The sequence below is a fragment of the Peromyscus californicus genome, unplaced genomic scaffold, assembly GCF_007827085.1.
Source record: "Peromyscus californicus insignis strain IS unplaced genomic scaffold, ASM782708v3 Scaffold_15__1_contigs__length_86483966, whole genome shotgun sequence".
Taxonomy (NCBI): Eukaryota; Metazoa; Chordata; class Mammalia; order Rodentia; family Cricetidae; genus Peromyscus; species Peromyscus californicus.
The window spans coordinates 23,438,789-23,455,359 of NW_026294447.1; the positions used below are offsets into that span (position 1 = coordinate 23,438,789).

The 16,571-nt window shown below is 46.8% G+C and overlaps 1 protein-coding gene across 1 annotated transcript in view; it reads left to right on the top strand.

Moving 5' to 3' along the window:
- Npas3 (neuronal PAS domain protein 3) overlaps positions 1–12,213 on the top strand; it is an 838,670-nt gene extending 826,457 nt beyond the window's left edge. The window contains 4 exon segments of the mRNA XM_052738517.1: positions 2,524–2,671; positions 5,986–6,110; positions 7,809–8,653; positions 8,655–12,213. Coding sequence (XP_052594477.1) covers positions 2,524–2,671; positions 5,986–6,110; positions 7,809–8,653; positions 8,655–9,176 — 1,640 coding nt within the window. The 3' untranslated portion in view covers positions 9,177–12,213.
- Positions 12,214–16,571: the final 4,358 nt, after the last annotated feature.

Consider the following 16,571-nt stretch of genomic DNA (forward strand, 5'->3'; position numbering starts at 1 on the left):
GCAGTCACAGCGCTCCCTGACTCCAAGAGGAGGAAACCTTGCTTTTCAGTCCCTCCCTGGCCACCTCCACGTCGAAACTCACCTGTCTGCCTCCTTTTCATTCAGGGCTTCATTCTTAGTGAGGCCTTTCATTCCCGAGCCTGCTTTAATGAAGGACTAAGTTAATGTATTCATGGACCCTAATAAATTGGTACTTTATCTTCTCACCAAATGCCCTTAAGCAGACCAAGCCATCGTACCCCATCTTACAAAGATGGCATTGCATCAGCTCTTTGTATCAGAGAAGTTGTTTAGGCCCTTGTCTGCAAACTGTCTGGGAGGCTGGTGTTTGAAGGAAGAAAAAGTATAGATCTTTCTGTGGATCCTTTACATTTTAACTCGACCTTCCAATCCATTTCTTCGCCTACGCTTTTCAGTCCTCTGTATTCTGGACTTGGAGTTTTCTGGGGTTCGTTTGTTGCCTGTTCTGGGTTCCATTCTGGTCCAGAATCCCCACTCAAGCTGTGCCAGCCTAGACTGCTAATTCAACAATGTTTTCATGTGATTCTTCAAAAAGATTTCTTAGTCTTTTTGTCTTTGTTAAAAAATACTAAAGCCATTAGGAAGTACCCTTTATTCTGGTAACAAGGCATGTAGAATTATATCACCAACCAGACTGGAGTGTGGTGATTTCCTCTGTGAAGAATTGCATAAGCCACTGTCCTCAATTAATAGTTAACCAGGCTGAGAGGATCTGAATAAAGGCACATCGTGTTGTACGGCGCGGTGCTTTGACAGAGGAGCCGTGTGGTCCGAATGGCACTTCACTGCTTTCTGCCTCTGCTAGGAGTTTTGTAGCCTGGGAAGCCATGCATGCAGACTAGCAGGACTTACAGGCCCCAACAAAAGGAGCACATGATGCTACCTGTAGAGGCCACCAAGGGAAGGTGACAGGCCTTCCAGGGCCCTGCCCTATGTGGCAGCTTCAGAACAAAACTTGCTACCGTGTGAAACATTCATCAAGGCTTTTTCAAGTAACAGTGAAGGCATAATTATTAAATTTTACAGCCATCCATTTAGCATATTGTGAAAAAAAAAAAGAAGAGAGAGAAGAGTGAGAAAAAGGCATGGAAGCCTGTCTGCTTGTAGACACAGTCCGTGGAGGTTTGATTTGTGGTCACTTTCAGAGGCAGGAAGAGTTTCGTCAGCCTGAAACCTTGTTCTTTTCCAAAGTGACTCCCTCTCCCCATCCACACCCCCCCCAAAAAAATCAAAATGTACTTCATGAAACTATTGTATATGAAGCACTTATTAGCCGTAATTAAATGGACAATATGAATTTACTACGTCTTTAGGACTCTGGCTTGTTCTGGTTTAGAGCAAGATGATTAATGCAAATACATATTACTTGAGATAACCATTTAGCAGCTAATTTAGCCAAATTTATTACAGCAGTTAGAGGTTTTTCATTTTAGCAGACGGAGACAAGGACATGCCAAAAATGGGTCATGTAGACGAGTGCGCACTGCCCTCTAGTGGCCGGCAGGCTGGTGAGCTTTGAGGGGGGGGCAGTGAGCCTCGGTCTCCAAGTCCTAACATCAGAGGCTTTCCTGCAATCCTCTAGATCCATTCCCATCCGCAGCACTTTATTTAGGGGATGATTTACTGCAGTTTCCCCTTTTACTAGCTCAGGAGAACCCAGATACAAATCAAATCCTTTTCAGCTTGGCAAGATTCTGGTTAAAGTATCGTTTTTTAACATCTGCATTTTTAAAGCTCTCTTACAGTGGGTATTTAAAGGCGCCGGTTCACGTTGCTGAATGTCTTCACTTGTTCCTTCGTTTCGCGCCATATTTCAGTGTCTGTGTAGAGTCGTCACTCTGTTTGGCTCAAGTCAAGTCAGTGCCGTGCCTCTCCAGCCAGAGTTTCTCTCCGACTCGACTGGGGGATTTATTTTGTTCCAACCTTCAGCCGTCTCAGCACACTTTACCCGGGCTGACCAATGTAAATTTAGTTCATCCGAGGACTATAAATTCTGTAAGACAAGATCAAAAGGAACAGATGGCTAAGGACACGGGTTGATATTGCTCAGGCTGAAGGGAAGTGATCAAAGACAGAGGGGGGGGTTAGGCATCTTCAGAACCATTCAAATATCCAGAATCTCAAAGAGGGCAACTCGAAGCTATGCATAAATCATACACAGATTTGCCTTTCTCACCATCTGATGTTAAACCCACTGACAGTATCCACACCACATTAGGTGTGCTCTGAGCCAAAAAGATTGGTAGTCCTTTTATTCTCCCTTTCACACCATGGCTGCCCAGAAGGGAATATAGGCTCACCACAAATGCCAACAACCCTAGCTGGGCAGCTGCTGCTCCAGGGAGATGTTGGTTTCGTTTGTGCTAATGGTATCTTAAGTCGGGCATACACCGGACTGCCCTAGATTTGGTTTGAGGTTGGGCAGAGGCGAAAATCATTCATACTGTGCCTTCTGTTTTGTTTTCTCCCGCCTTTACCCACCCCCCCACCCCCCCCCCCCAGTGCTGAATAAGGGTCAGTGTGTGACGAAGTACTATCGCTGGATGCAGAAGAACGGAGGCTACATCTGGATACAATCCAGTGCCACCATAGCAATTAACGCCAAGAACGCGAACGAGAAGAACATCATCTGGGTGAATTATCTTCTTAGGTATCTCTCTGTTTCATTTCTCTCTCGGTTATACACTGTACACACTGTGGTTAATAGCTGTCTTTTCCAGGGATGTGGGTAGTCTGCTCTTCTTCCCCCCCAATTCAAAGAAACAGGAGACTCTCAAAGCCCTGTTTTTAATCTTGGGTTGCCAGTCTTTGGTGAGCTCTGGAGAAACTGGTCTCCTTTCCTAGTCCATGTCCCACCCAGGCAAGATGGAGACCACCTTGGACTGCAGCTGCAGTCTAGATAGAAAGCGTCTCCTTATCTCCTCCATGCCTTTTTGCCTCTGCACCCCAATCTCTGAGAAGGTACGCAAAAGGAGCCAGCAGAGAAGAGCATTCCATCCCCTCAGCCTTCTGCATAGGATTTTGTTCTCTGGGCACTCAAATTTTGGTAAGCAAGATGAACCACTTTGCCAGAATACTGTCAATCTCAGTGTAAATAATAATGATAATGATGATGGTAATAATAATAATAATAATAATAATAATAATAATAATAAAACAGTCTTTTTGCCTGCCACTTTAAGCTCTTAGACACATTTTATGCTCTTAAAATTTGTATCCATGGCAGTCTACATTCAACTGCTTCCTAAATGCTACTCTGAGGTACCGTTTCTTTCTCTTTCCTTCGGTCTGTTCTGCTTTGGGATTCCAGCAATCTGAATGGTTTGAGTTTGAGGATAAGCCTTCTGGAAAGTTCTCTACCAGTCTTGTCACGAAGCTATCATGGTATTTGGTGTGGCTCCTGCCCACCACCATCATTCTAGCCTTTGGCCTTGGTTGTCCTGAAGGCACCAAGCAGGATCCATGTGTGCTCTGAGTAGGAAAACTTCCAGTAGAGCTAATGAATGGAAGCCAGTGCCCTCTGGCTGATAATTTCGACAAAGACTACCTGAGTCCCATTTTTCTTAGAGACAGCCAAATGGAGCTGAGATGTTAACCAGCATGGCTCATCAGCACACTGGCCCTTCAGTGTTTCCCACACTTTGGCCTTTGACTGGAGGCATGAATGTGTTTGCTTCCCACAGCATATCAATCAGACACTAATGATTATTGCTCTGGAGAGGGCCTTAATGGATCCCACTTACAAGAGTTTTCATTTCTCTCCTTCTCTTTTTTCCTTTTTTGACCTCTTCTGCTCTGTATTAACTCTCTCTAAAGGTAAAAGTGTGTGTATTTAATGTGACTTTACCTCCAAGGCTTGATACTCAGGAGGACCGTCCCCTGTAGTTGAGATATCATCATGGGGTTCTGACATCAAGGGACCCTTTTAAGCTGTTCCCTGAAACAGTCACTATTTCTACCACAGAAAGCCATGTAACAGACAGAAAATAGAGCAAGATAATATCACACACAGATGCTTTTTGCTAGGCAAAAGTGGTGGTGTCGCTAGAAAGAAGTAAACACTGGTGAACGTTCCTAGAGCTTAGACGGAGTCTATCTCCCATGTTAATGCACTGAAGGGCTCTGACGTCGTCTGTATGTTTGTTACCCACATCCTGTGGGATTTATTTACTTGTTTTATTTATTTCCTTGAGAATGTTGGTTATTGTATTTATTGGTTACCATTTACTTTAGACTGCCTCGTTAGCCACATGACTTCCCACTCTGCCTGCCATGGCAGAAGTAGCAAGGAATAGAAGGCACTGGGTCAGCACCATCAATCTAGCCTAGAGTCGAACAGCACCAGCCCATAAGCACGTGGTAATTCCATCTCATCAAATTCCACACAGACAGGAAGAAAGCCCTTTGGGCACGAAAGGCCAGCCTTCCGGCTTCAGAGCCTTGGTCTCATGTGTGGTAGGCCTTTTACAGATGACCTGTAGACCCACCCTGAGACCAGTAATAACTGACAGTGAATTGGAGACAGATGATCACTGAGCCCCCGTGGCACCAAGACTATAGGAAGCTGATGCCAGTGGGCTGGGACAAGCCAGCTCACAAGCCCGCCACTCAAAGGTGCCATTCTGTAGGCTGCAGAGCTGGTACAGAAAAGCATTCCTTGGCACAAGAAAAACTCCTTAAATTGCCTTTTCTTTCCCACCTTCTTAGCCCAAAGGGATTATTCCTTCCCAAGCAATACTCCACATCTAAGCCCCATCCAGGCTCACCTTCCACTGTTCAGAACACTGCCCTCTGCCTTCTTCCCATTCTCTGGAAGCACTTACTAGAATTCTAAACTAAGAGTACTCAGAGACTGCAAAGTGCCAAGTCTGTCTTCCTACCATTAGTCTCGTCTGATTATCTAGAAAAGGCTGTTGCTGTTAAAGCTAATTCACACTAAGGAGTAAATGCCTGCTAATCCATCTTAGTGAATTAACCCTCCCAGGGACGTTTGCAGTTTGAGAGTAGACTGGAACAGTGACTTCTTAATATGAGCATATGACTCCACAATCATCTGTCGTCACTGCCTTGGCCAGTCCTGTACAAGGCAGAAGAGGCATTTCCCATTTGGAGGCAAGATGCTTTGCTCATGCCTTGAGGTTACAGAAGCCTCTACTGATCATACATTTGGCAGCCTGGGATCGGCTTTTCCAGAAGATGGCTAGCTCAAACTGACCAAGCATTTCCTTTCTGGGAGACGTTCATTTCTAAATTAAAAAACTGAACAAACATTACGCACGTTTGTGTACGTGGGTTCAGCTCCCTTCTGTCAGGGCCCCTCTCACACTGGGCCTCTCCCACTGCAATCAGAAGCCCAGCTAACAAGCCACAGGTGTACACCACATGAGCCCATGAAAGTGTGATTGTAATGGGTGTGCCGACAGTTCAGGAGCCGCGCATCCCAAGATGCACCTGTGCATCTGACAGCTCGTTAGGCACTGAGGGCCTGCCACCCCCCACCCCCCCACCCCCATAGCTTTGGAACCATCCGAACAGCTGAGAAGTTGCATCGAGGGGCCAAGGCAAGGGTACTGAGGCAGTGAACTCATCAGAAGCACGGGAGAAGGTAGGACACACCAGGTGGTGTGGGAACGAATCGCTGAGGTTTCCTCTCATTGGCCCGGCCCCCGGGTGTTATGCCAGGAGGAGCGTCAAGCCACAGAGTTCTCTGGCCCCCAGTGGTACCTGATTATTCAAAAGCTTTTTAGTGGCTTTCATGCAGCATTTGGGGCATTCAGTCACTGTGGCAGGGCGCACCTGTACCCTGGCATGCACAATCCAAGTTTCTGTGAGAAGTCCCATGAGGAGCAGAGAAATAATTTCCTGTTTGGTCCTCTAAACTTCCTCCACTCCAGAAGTTGAGGGCAAGGAAGTTCAGGAGATGATGAATGCCTGCCCTCCTGATGGATGTCTTCCTCCCCACAGTAATCCTGAGTACAAGGACACGCCCATGGACATTGCGCAGCTCCCGCATTTGCCAGAGAAAACTTCAGAATCCTCTGAGACATCGGACTCTGAATCAGACTCTAAAGACACCTCAGGTATAACAGGTATTACTTCTCCATGCTCTATAGCTAAGGCTTGCCGGTGGAAACACGAGGGGTGGGTAGCAACCAGAGGGCCACGGTCCGATGCCCAGCAACTGGCCAAATCATGTAACAAGATGTATCTAGAGTAAGTTGTTCTTGACTGATTTATCTCAAAACACACCAATGCATATATCCATCTTATGTGTAAATATATATGTTGTAGCATATATGTGTATAGGTAATTTGCATAAACATACAGGACAGATTAAGTAATCACTTAATGTTAGCCCTCCCATCCTTATGGAAGGAATCATACTATGGCTCCAGAGCTAGAAGCAAATACCAGGAATAGCTCTGCCAGCCCAACAGGTGATCAAAGTTCCGTCTCCACCAAGCTGCAATGGAGCCTCTAAAATAGCATATAAATCCACGGGCTTGAGGCTCTTTTATCTGTCTTGTTCACTACTCCATACTATCCATAAACAAGGGGCAGAAGTTTTTCTAGAACCTTTGCCCCAGTAAACAACTTTCAGCATAACACAATACTAACACAGTAAACTACTTCCTCGGATGCCAGACTGTTACTTTTTATTTCTGGAAGTATTTATAACAAGTCCATACTGCTCCATCCCCACCCCACCCCCGTTTCTGGTTATCTGAGGGAGTAGACTTCTTGGGTGACAGGGAGTGTAAGAAAGATTCCAGAAGCTATAGGACATTTAGTCTTCTTCCCATTTCCAGTCCCCTTCCGTGGACACACGGTGAGCTCAGAGTGTATTCTCCGTTACAGCTACAGAGACACTAAAGAAGGGTAAATGAAGGCCAGAGTGGGTACAGGGTCCAAGGTTCTAATCCACCCTGCTCCCCCACCGCTGTGGCAAAGCCACAGAAATCAGCATCCCCTCCGAGTTTCCCGAGGCTGTGACTGTGGGAAAATCTGTCCCCCCTCAAATGAGAAAAGCAGGTCCCTCCATCAGCCTCCCGCCCTTAAGAGCACCCCAGCTCCAGGGTTGTGGACAAGGAATGCCTGTATTCCAGACTACAGCTTGGGATGTGGGGGCGCACTTTATGGTAGAGCTTGTTTTCCTGGCCCCTAAAATGTGTTGAAATTTGGTCATCGTCGCCTCAGCTGAAGTTCTAGAACTGTCTCTGCCCCTTGTTTCTATAGTGGTGAACAAAACCCCTATCATGAGCTCATAGTTGAAGAAAGAGACAGAAGCAAATAAAAAGAGAGAGGAGTCAAACAGTGAATGACAGCGTTGCGGAGGGAAAACCACAGATACCGAGTGGGGTTCAATAATGAATAGATGCTCGCCAGTGGACATCACAAACCTCTCAACAGTCACCTAACCCTCCATGTCTTGTCTTCTATATAAACCATATCCCAGGTTAATCTGACTCGCTGGTGTGTCCACAGGACTTCCCACCGTTGACTGTGCCTAACCATCCCCTGTTCACAGGCAGTATCTGACCGGGAGGGTCAGGGCAGAGCCTGGAGGTCTGCATTAGTGCGGGGTGTGGGGCTTTGTTTGCAGAAGTCCGACCGGAAGGGGCGGGGATAGCTGGCCTGGGGCCCGCCCCTTCCGCTAAACTTCAAGCCTAGGCGGGCGCCATGGCTCACGCTACCCCGGGATCCTAGGTTTGCTGCCCTGCTAACACGGTGTCTTCTCTCTCCCCTCCTGCCCCCCCCCCCCCCGCCACCCCGCGGGCCTCACGCAGAGGACAACGAGAACTCCAAGTCCGACGAGAAGGGCAATCAGTCGGAGAACAGCGAAGACCCGGAACCCGACCGCAAGAAGTCGGGCAGCGCCTGCGACAACGACATGAACTGCAACGACGACGGCCACAGCTCCAGCAACCCGGACAGCCGCGACAGCGACGACAGCTTCGAGCACTCGGACTTCGAGCACCCCAAGGCGGCCGAGGATGGCTTCGGCGCGCTGGGCCCCATGCAGATCAAGGTGGAGCGCTACGTGGAGAGCGAGGCGGACCTGCGGCTGCAGCCCTGCGAGTCGCTCACGTCGGACAGCGCCAAGGACTCGGACAGCGCGGGCGAGGCGGGCGCGCAGGCCTCCAGCAAGCACCAGAAGCGCAAGCGGCGGCGGAAAAGGCAGAAGGGGGGCAGCGCCAGCCGCCGGCGCCTGTCCAGCGCGTCCAGCCCGGGCCTGGACGCCGCCGGCCTGGTGGAGCCACCGCGGCTGCTGTCATCACCGCACAGCGCCTCGGTGCTCAAGATCAAGACGGAGATCGCCGAGCCCATCAACTTCGACAACGACAGCAGCATCTGGAACTACCCGCCCAACCGGGAGATCTCCAGGAATGAGTCCCCGTATAGCATGACCAAACCCCCCAACTCTGAGCACTTCCCGTCCCCGCAGGGCCAGGGGGGAGGTGGCGGCGGCGGCGGCGGCGGTGGCGGCGGCGGTGGGGGAGCACTGCACGTGGCCATCCCCGACTCGGTCCTCACCCCACCCGGCGCCGAGGGCGCGGCCGGCCGCAAGACTCAGTTCAGCGGCTCGGCCCCAGTGGCCTCCGACCCGCTGTCGCCCCCGCTCTCCGCATCCCCCGCGGGACAAGCACCCCGGGGGCGGGGCGGGGGGCGGCGGCGGGGGTGGCCCTGGTGCGTCCAACTCCTTGCTGTACACTGGGGACCTGGAGGCCCTGCAGAGGTTGCAAGCAGGCAACGTCGTGCTTCCGCTTGTGCACCGGGTGACGGGGACCCTGGCGGCCACCAGCACGGCCGCGCAGAGGGTCTACACCACGGGCACCATCCGCTACGCACCTGCTGAGGTGACCCTGGCCATGCAGGGCAACCTGCTACCCAATGCGCATGCTGTTAACTTCGTGGACGTTAACAGCCCCGGCTTCGGCCTCGACCCCAAGACGCCCATGGAGATGCTCTACCACCACGTGCACCGGCTCAACATGTCAGGACCATTCGGCGGCGCCGTGAGCGCGGCCAGCCTCACACAGATGCCCGGTGGCAACGTGTTCACCACGGCTGAGGGACTCTTCTCCACGCTGCCCTTCCCGGTCTACAGCAATGGCATCCACGCGGCACAGACTCTGGAGCGCAAGGAGGACTGAGCGGGGGGTGGGGTCCCACTCGGAGGCATCGTCGGAGTTTTTGTTTAGACCTTTCATTCTAGCACTTTGAATTCGAGCAGGTCAGCGTCTTCTCACAACACGGCGGCCCCCTTTCCATCCCGCTCTTTCTTTCATTGGACTTATTCTTTCTTGTAAAGACATGTTTATTTTTTGCCTTCAGAGGGTCAGATGACCGGTTGCCTGCCATTTTGTCTTCTAAGATGTGTGTTGGGTTGTTTGGCTTTTCTTTGCATCTTTATTAAGATGTCTTTAATGTGTATATGCCTCTGCCATAGAATACTCAGTCTTGTGGTCAAGAGATTTCTCAAGTGACGACCATTGGGTTTTCTTCCTAAAGATCTTGATATGATCAAGATGAAAGAGACACGCATAAATGATTGTGCCCTGTTTGACTAAGTCAAATGAAATGGGGTGAGTGTTTTTTGGTTTTCCTGTCCCTAATTCCTTTGAAAATAGGGGGATAGTATTTTAGAATTTTATGCAGAATTTAATTCTTTTTATGATTAAGATTTTAAGATTTTCTTACTTGCACATAAAAATAATTTGGGTTCTTAAACTTAATTTCTGGCCTGTGACTAGAATGTTTTAAAAAAAATAAGTTGGACTAAGTGGTAATTACTGAAACATTAACTTAATTTCTAAAACCATGGTGCTATCATTTATTAATCTGTCTTCATACAAAATGCAGCTCCCAGGCTGGGGTTTGGAAAAGAAACTGTGTCTTGTCCTGGTCTGGAGCCCCGTTGCTACAGTCTCCTTGGTTAGTTAAGACAAAGCCCTCATTAACATTTGCTGCAGGACTGGGATTTACCTCCCAACTAACAAACATAGCCTCACTTTTCATTTAATGGGTCAGTAAAGCCCTATTAAAAGGGGGCTTTTGGACAACTCCGACTGATTTGAGGAGCAGTTTAAGTACATACTGCCTTTTGTTGAGTTTTTTTTTTTTTAATCCTTAATCAGTCTAACTGAGGCTGATTCCGCAACTTCAGTAACATTTCAGAGGAAAAGGAAGAAAAGGAGAAATAGTTAACATGTTTTTTGTTTCTTTGGGATTTTGTTTTGTTTTCATTTCTTGCTAAGAAAAACAAACAAACACACACACAGGTTGTATTGGGGGCTGATTTGATGGAATTTATTTCCCTTTGGTTCTTAGTTCTAAATTGAAACCAACGAGTTTTTAAAACTAAAGAATGGGTTAATGAGCTCAGACAGATAACTGCAACTGAAAACCGCACATTCAGTGAAGAAAGAAAAAAAAAAAAGAGAAAAAAAATAGCCTCTTTTGTCTTCGTTGCCAGAAATCAGTGTGGTGTCAAACACTCCAAATGACTGTCCCGTGTAGATTCTTCTCCCACTTCGTTGTTGGGCAGCTGTGTGTTAAGGCGTCTAATACCAGATGTGAGAACTGTAACGTGTACAACGTGTTCGTGTCCTTGGCTGTGGGTCCCATTGCAGTTTCAGTGTGTGTTCCTATACGCAGTATATGCTAAGCTAACGTAGTCGTTTTGTCCCCTGTCTTCTCTGTGCTCTGTCTCTAGTGGAGTGGCACAGTCCCATTCCTGCAGTCCTAGTGAATCAGTGACTCTTGGGGGTTAGTGGGTTTTCGTGGTGGCCTTTCTCTGTGGCGTCACCTATACTGCTTCTACCGTCTGTGAATCCTGTTTTCCTTTGCTAAGTCCCTGCTGTTGCTTTGCTGTTGTATATTCCCCCCGTTTCCCTCCTGGACTCCCCCTTCCTCTCCTCTGCTTCCCTTTCCTGATACCCCAAATCTAGTTCATTCTCAAGAGATTTAAAAAAAAAAAAAAAAAAGACTCGTAACTAGCTCAAGGTTAATGGAGCCATTCTTCCCACAATGGAATTCTGGGTGTGACTTTCCCGGAGTGCTACGCACAGCACTGAAGACTAATGCTCACACATAGTGAATAGACCGATGCCATCCAGCCTCAGCTGTTGACATTCCCAGAGTCCCTTGTGCTCTGCCTCTAAGCAGTGGGTGCTTTTCTTTGGTTTCCTTCCACGTTGGCTGATGGAGCAGTATATAAAGCAATTACCCGTGAGACAGAAAACGATTTCCAAGGCCAACCAACACTTTTTTAAAAAACAAAATGGGTGGGGTTAATGGAATATAGAATTGTCATATATATTTGTTTATTTGTGCAATGCTAATATAGTAACTCGGCTGTCCTTTGAATTATCACCGTGCTGAGTGGATTCCTCTAGAACTTTGGATTCCATGAGTTGGGCCCAAGCCATGGTGGAATAATAACAGAAGGAAGTTAAATGCCACAGATCTTAGCACTGAGCTTCCTTGAAGGACTTAAGTCAGTTTAAAGATGAAGAAAGCCGATGGAGAAATTTGCAGATTAGTTTCGGAAGCCGTACTCTAGCTATGGAACAATCAAGGGAACACACCTATCAGCTACAAAGAACAGCTAGACAGCTGGGTTTTTTTTCTTTTATAAATGTTTCTGTGTTGTGTCAAAATGATTTCTGGTGATTTAAACTAACAGATATCACAGCTGCTGTCTAAATCCATAGTGTTTAAAATTACAAAATGAAAAAAAAAAAACACTTCATTACCTGTGAAGACTGTGTCTGTGTTTTTAACTATTTCTTGTACAAATATATGAAAACTTTTATGAGGAGACTGGTGCCACGTAGCTGAATAATGTGGAAAGGGATATTCTGTTCGGAAATCCCTTAGCAGTGTTACCAACTCTACAATATCTATATAAAAATAATTAAAACGTTACAAAGCGACAGCTATGCTACATTTGTTTTGTGTGAAACTAACCGGACTTAACTTCCTGAGTGCCTGGCTTATTTTGAAACATTTTTTTCATTGACCATTGATAATGCTGCAAATCAGAAATGTACATACTTCATTTACAACAGGGTTCTTTTTATACTTTTGTAGATTCTCATACATGTCACATACATGGTTGTCTTTATGTAACTTAATTTTTTCATCCGCAGGTGCCATTTTCATAATAAACTTCTCTTGGATTTGTTACTATCTGGCATCATTTCTTGTACATGTAATCATCCTGACTAATGAATGCTGGTAGTATTTGTTTAAGCAGGTACCTTGGTCATTATTATTTATTTTGAAAAATGGAAAAACTTTTTGAAAAAAAAACACATCCATATTTTTGCTAGTTTTGGAGAAAAAAAATATATATATATATATGTAGCTTGTTTCCCAATGAGGCTGACAAGGCACATATTACAATGCTAATCCAAATACTACACGGACCTTCCTTGCAACCATCCTGAATTTCCAGCTACCCCAACTCATTGTCATAGTGAGCATCTATTGTGCACGTTATCAAAGCTGAACAATGGGGCTGCAACATTAACCTCTGTGGGAAGAGTGCATTTTTTTCTTGATTAATGCACAGTAAGTGATGACAGTTTTCATACATTAATCATTTAAAATGCACTCGGTATTTCCATTTCCTAGAATCTATAATGTGCAACCAACTGTTCCATTGCTTATGTCCTCTCTATCCTCAGTGCCTACTTGTGGACAGGCTGAGGAAGCCATGGTTGGGCTGTGTTACAGTGAAGTCAAATATGGCCTGTGGTGTTTTAAAGCGGGTTCTACGAAGTGTTTTCTCAAGTGCAGCTGGTATCGCAAAGGTAAGGAGGAGGTGGATCACTAGTTAACTCTGTACACTACAAAAAATGGAGACAGCTGAATTGAACTGACGAAGGAGATGAACTGCTGCACAAAAACTAACACAATAGTAACTATCACTTTCCTAGTTTTAAGTAAGTCTTGGATGGCATTTGTCACGTTGCAGGTAGCTGTCATTAATGGGGGCGTAGATAGGGCAGTGTACGTTAGGGTTGTCTGGCTCTAGGTTTCTCTACCATTCCCTACGTGATCCTTACTCAGAAGTACTTAAAATAAGAGAAGGAAGCACACAACTGAGTTGGTCCAGCTCCTTTCTTCCCCTTTGCTCCTGAAAGTCAGAGAAGTACTAGATAGACTGAGAAAGCAACCATCAGAGCTAGAAACTCCATCCTCAGTGAGTGATTGGTGAACGAGGAGGGAGCCACCCAACATGCTCTGGTAGGAACTGGTGGTACTGACTCTTAGAGATGGCTTTCAGGACTCTGTATGTGGCAAGGTCTCCTCAAGGCACAGGGACAATTGTGGATTGTGGACAATGAGTGATACTGGTGGTCAGCCATGGCATTCTACCCCTGGACATTCAGCCCCATGATCCAGAAGTGGTAGCAGTGAGGGTTAACAGCTGGGTTTAGTCCTCACGGATGGTAATTCTTACCCATCTTCCCCTACTCCTAAGCAGAGTCTATTTACATTGAGACTGTTTGATCAACTAACTAGGAAGCAATCTGGCCTGTGTAGTGCATTGAGGGCAGGTGATAATGTATACAAATGACCACAGGAAATGGTTTGTTCAAGCCAACACTCTTCTCCAGATTCCAAACCACAGAAAGAGCAAAGGTCTTGGAAGACAAGGACAGACAAGGAAGAACCTCTTTGCCGGCATTTTATGTCAGTGAAAAACGCAAATTGTGTCAAGTAACATTATTCCCAAAGACTACAAACAACAGTAACAGCAAGCCTTCCTGCAACACTAGGGTGAGTGAACACCATAGCTGCCTTCTGAGCTCTTGTGTCTCCTAGAAAAACCATTCTAAAGGGGGGAAAAAAAGGCTGACCTGGAAAATTCCCCTTGGACATGAACCATTGTCTGTTCAACTTCATGGCCTCCAAGAGTGCCCAGGACTATGATTTGCAAATAGTGTTGACCCTGTGAAGACCAGCTGAACAGTGGCCATGGGAGACAAGGAATCATAGCACGACCCATCAAGGGGCAGGGATTCTACTGAGACTATCCATGTTTGACAGGACAGCTTGACTTTGTGTCAAGAGAAGAAGTTCAAAATGGATAAAGCAACATGTCCACCCCTTCCTATGTCATGGCTGGCACAGAGTGGCCCACTGAGAAATGTAGGACAATCAGCTGTGTGTTTACAACATTGTCCTCTCTGTATCCAACATCTAGTAGATAGAGAGAGAGAGAGGTAGGAGTTAAGCAGTTCCTGATTTGGTACACCATGACATTGTATCCTGTGGCCAGCTACATAACGGATACTGAACTCAAAAGAAAGCTTATTTTCAAAGCCTCCTAGATAAGCACAGGGCTTATACAACAGTCTTCTGGAGACGGTTAGGAACGGAGAGGGATCCCCATTATAGAAATTCTAATGCTGAGGGTCTTTCTAGCCCACTGTCGGAGAATTATAATAAAAGGTTGGAGCCGAAATCTTCCTCCTGCTGTCAAATTGACGAAGTCTAAACTCTCTTCCATCTGCATAGCTTTCAAAGATGTGAAGGTGGAGGTCAAATTTTCAATAAGGCTGGAGGCTGGAGGCTAGTTCTCCCCATGGAATTGTTGGCTGAATTCTTTCACACGCTAGTCACAGGCATCTTGAGTATATCGGAATCCATCAACTCCCTTGGATAGATTTCCTAGGACCACTTGATTACCACAACCTGGGTGGCTTTCATGGCTCTTAGAGGCTACAAGACTTGAGCTAGACTGGACTCCATGCTTCTCTCTTGGCTTCGGGCTTTACCAGCGATCCTTAACAGCCCTTAGTTGCTATCCACATCACCCCAACACCCATCTCCTCTGTGTCCCCATGTCTTCACACGGAGTTCTCCTCCTATACCTTCCTTGTCTAAGGACACTGGCCACATCCAGTGCAGCTCCACAGGCAGACTTGACAAGGGCAGCAAAGGCAGACAGACACAGGGACACACAGAAAGCTGTGATGGGGTGCTCTGGGCTCTGGGCTGGAGAATCGCAGCACCCCAAAAGTGTAGCCTGTTTATTATATGCAGTTGAGCAGGGAGGCAGGGTTATCCCACACAGCTGAAGAAGGAAGTGGGGTAATTACAGATAAACAAGGAGGCAGGGTTTATGGTGTACAGCTGCTTCAAGGAGACAGGTTCAGCTAATCTCAGGAGGGGCAGTCTCTGTGGGGGAGCGGTCCTCAGGCCAAAAATATCTGGGGAGAAAAAGCGATGGTGGACGTTTTCTGCACACACTATCGACACTCACATTCAGACCCCCACGAGGAAGGCATTGCCATCCCTCTGAGCCTGAGGCTATGGAGTCCTTGATATGGCTATGTTCATGTAACAGTATACATTCATTCATGAGGACTTTATTCACTCAGGAATTCCTCTGCTCTCTACAGACACCAGTCTCATTGGATTAAGGACCTTGTCTACTCCATTATGACCTCATCTGTACTAATTACAACCTCAGCACCCAACTACACACACACACACACACACACACACTATATATATATATATATGAAAGAAGACCACATGCAGTAGTGCTGGGTGACTTCAACTTTTTTTTAACTTTTTATTTATTCTTTGTGTCTTTCCCATCATGCATCTCAATCCCATTCATTTCCTGTCCCTTCATATCTGCCCTCTGCCTTTGCAACCTCCCCCCACAAAATGAATAAAATAAAATTTAAGAGAAGAAAGAAGGAAAAAAACTCTATTTTTCCAGGGGAGAGGGGACAAGTCCACTCATAAGAGTCCATATTCAGGTACGTCATTGAACATTTCACTCAGCTACAATTGTGAGCAGTGTCTGCATGGTATGGAGGTCCTCATCCATCTTTTTTTTTTGGTTTTTCGAGACAGGGTTTCTCTGTGTAGCTTTGCGCCTTTCCTGGATCTGATTCTGTAGACCAGGCTGGCCTCGAACTCACAGAGATCCGCCTGGCTCTGCCTCCCGAATGCTGGGATTAAAGGCGTGCGCCACCACCGCCCGGCATCATCCATCTTTTTATTTGGGACTCCAGCTCTTGAGGTTGCATTCATTTGCTAGCTGCTATATCAAATTATCATCTTAACACAAACCTCTACTCCATCAGAACACCTAGGTCTTTTTACAGTGTGTCAGAGTAGGTCTCCCTTCCTCCTCTAGGAGTTCCGCCCCCACCTAATGTTGGTCTGTGCCACGGTGAAAATCAATTGAAGGGAAGGGGTTCGCTAAGAAGGGGAGGTGAGCAAGGGCCTGTCCCCTCTGAAAAGACATCCCCACATTCATTGTGTTTTACACACCCTTCACACAGACTGTGGAAAACAGAAAACACGTGAAAGTCTGAGTGCGGGGACACAGTGCCCCCAAAACAAATACTTGCAGTGGAGTGCTCCCTTGTAAGTAAACTGAGGCAAGAGAAAACCAACCATGAGGAGGAACTGGGAAGAATTAAAGTGCCATAATTAAAGCCCGTCACGGACCCAGAATCAAGGCAGAAATGCCAACGCTCTTGGCACATGTGTGCAAAACCTACTCAAAA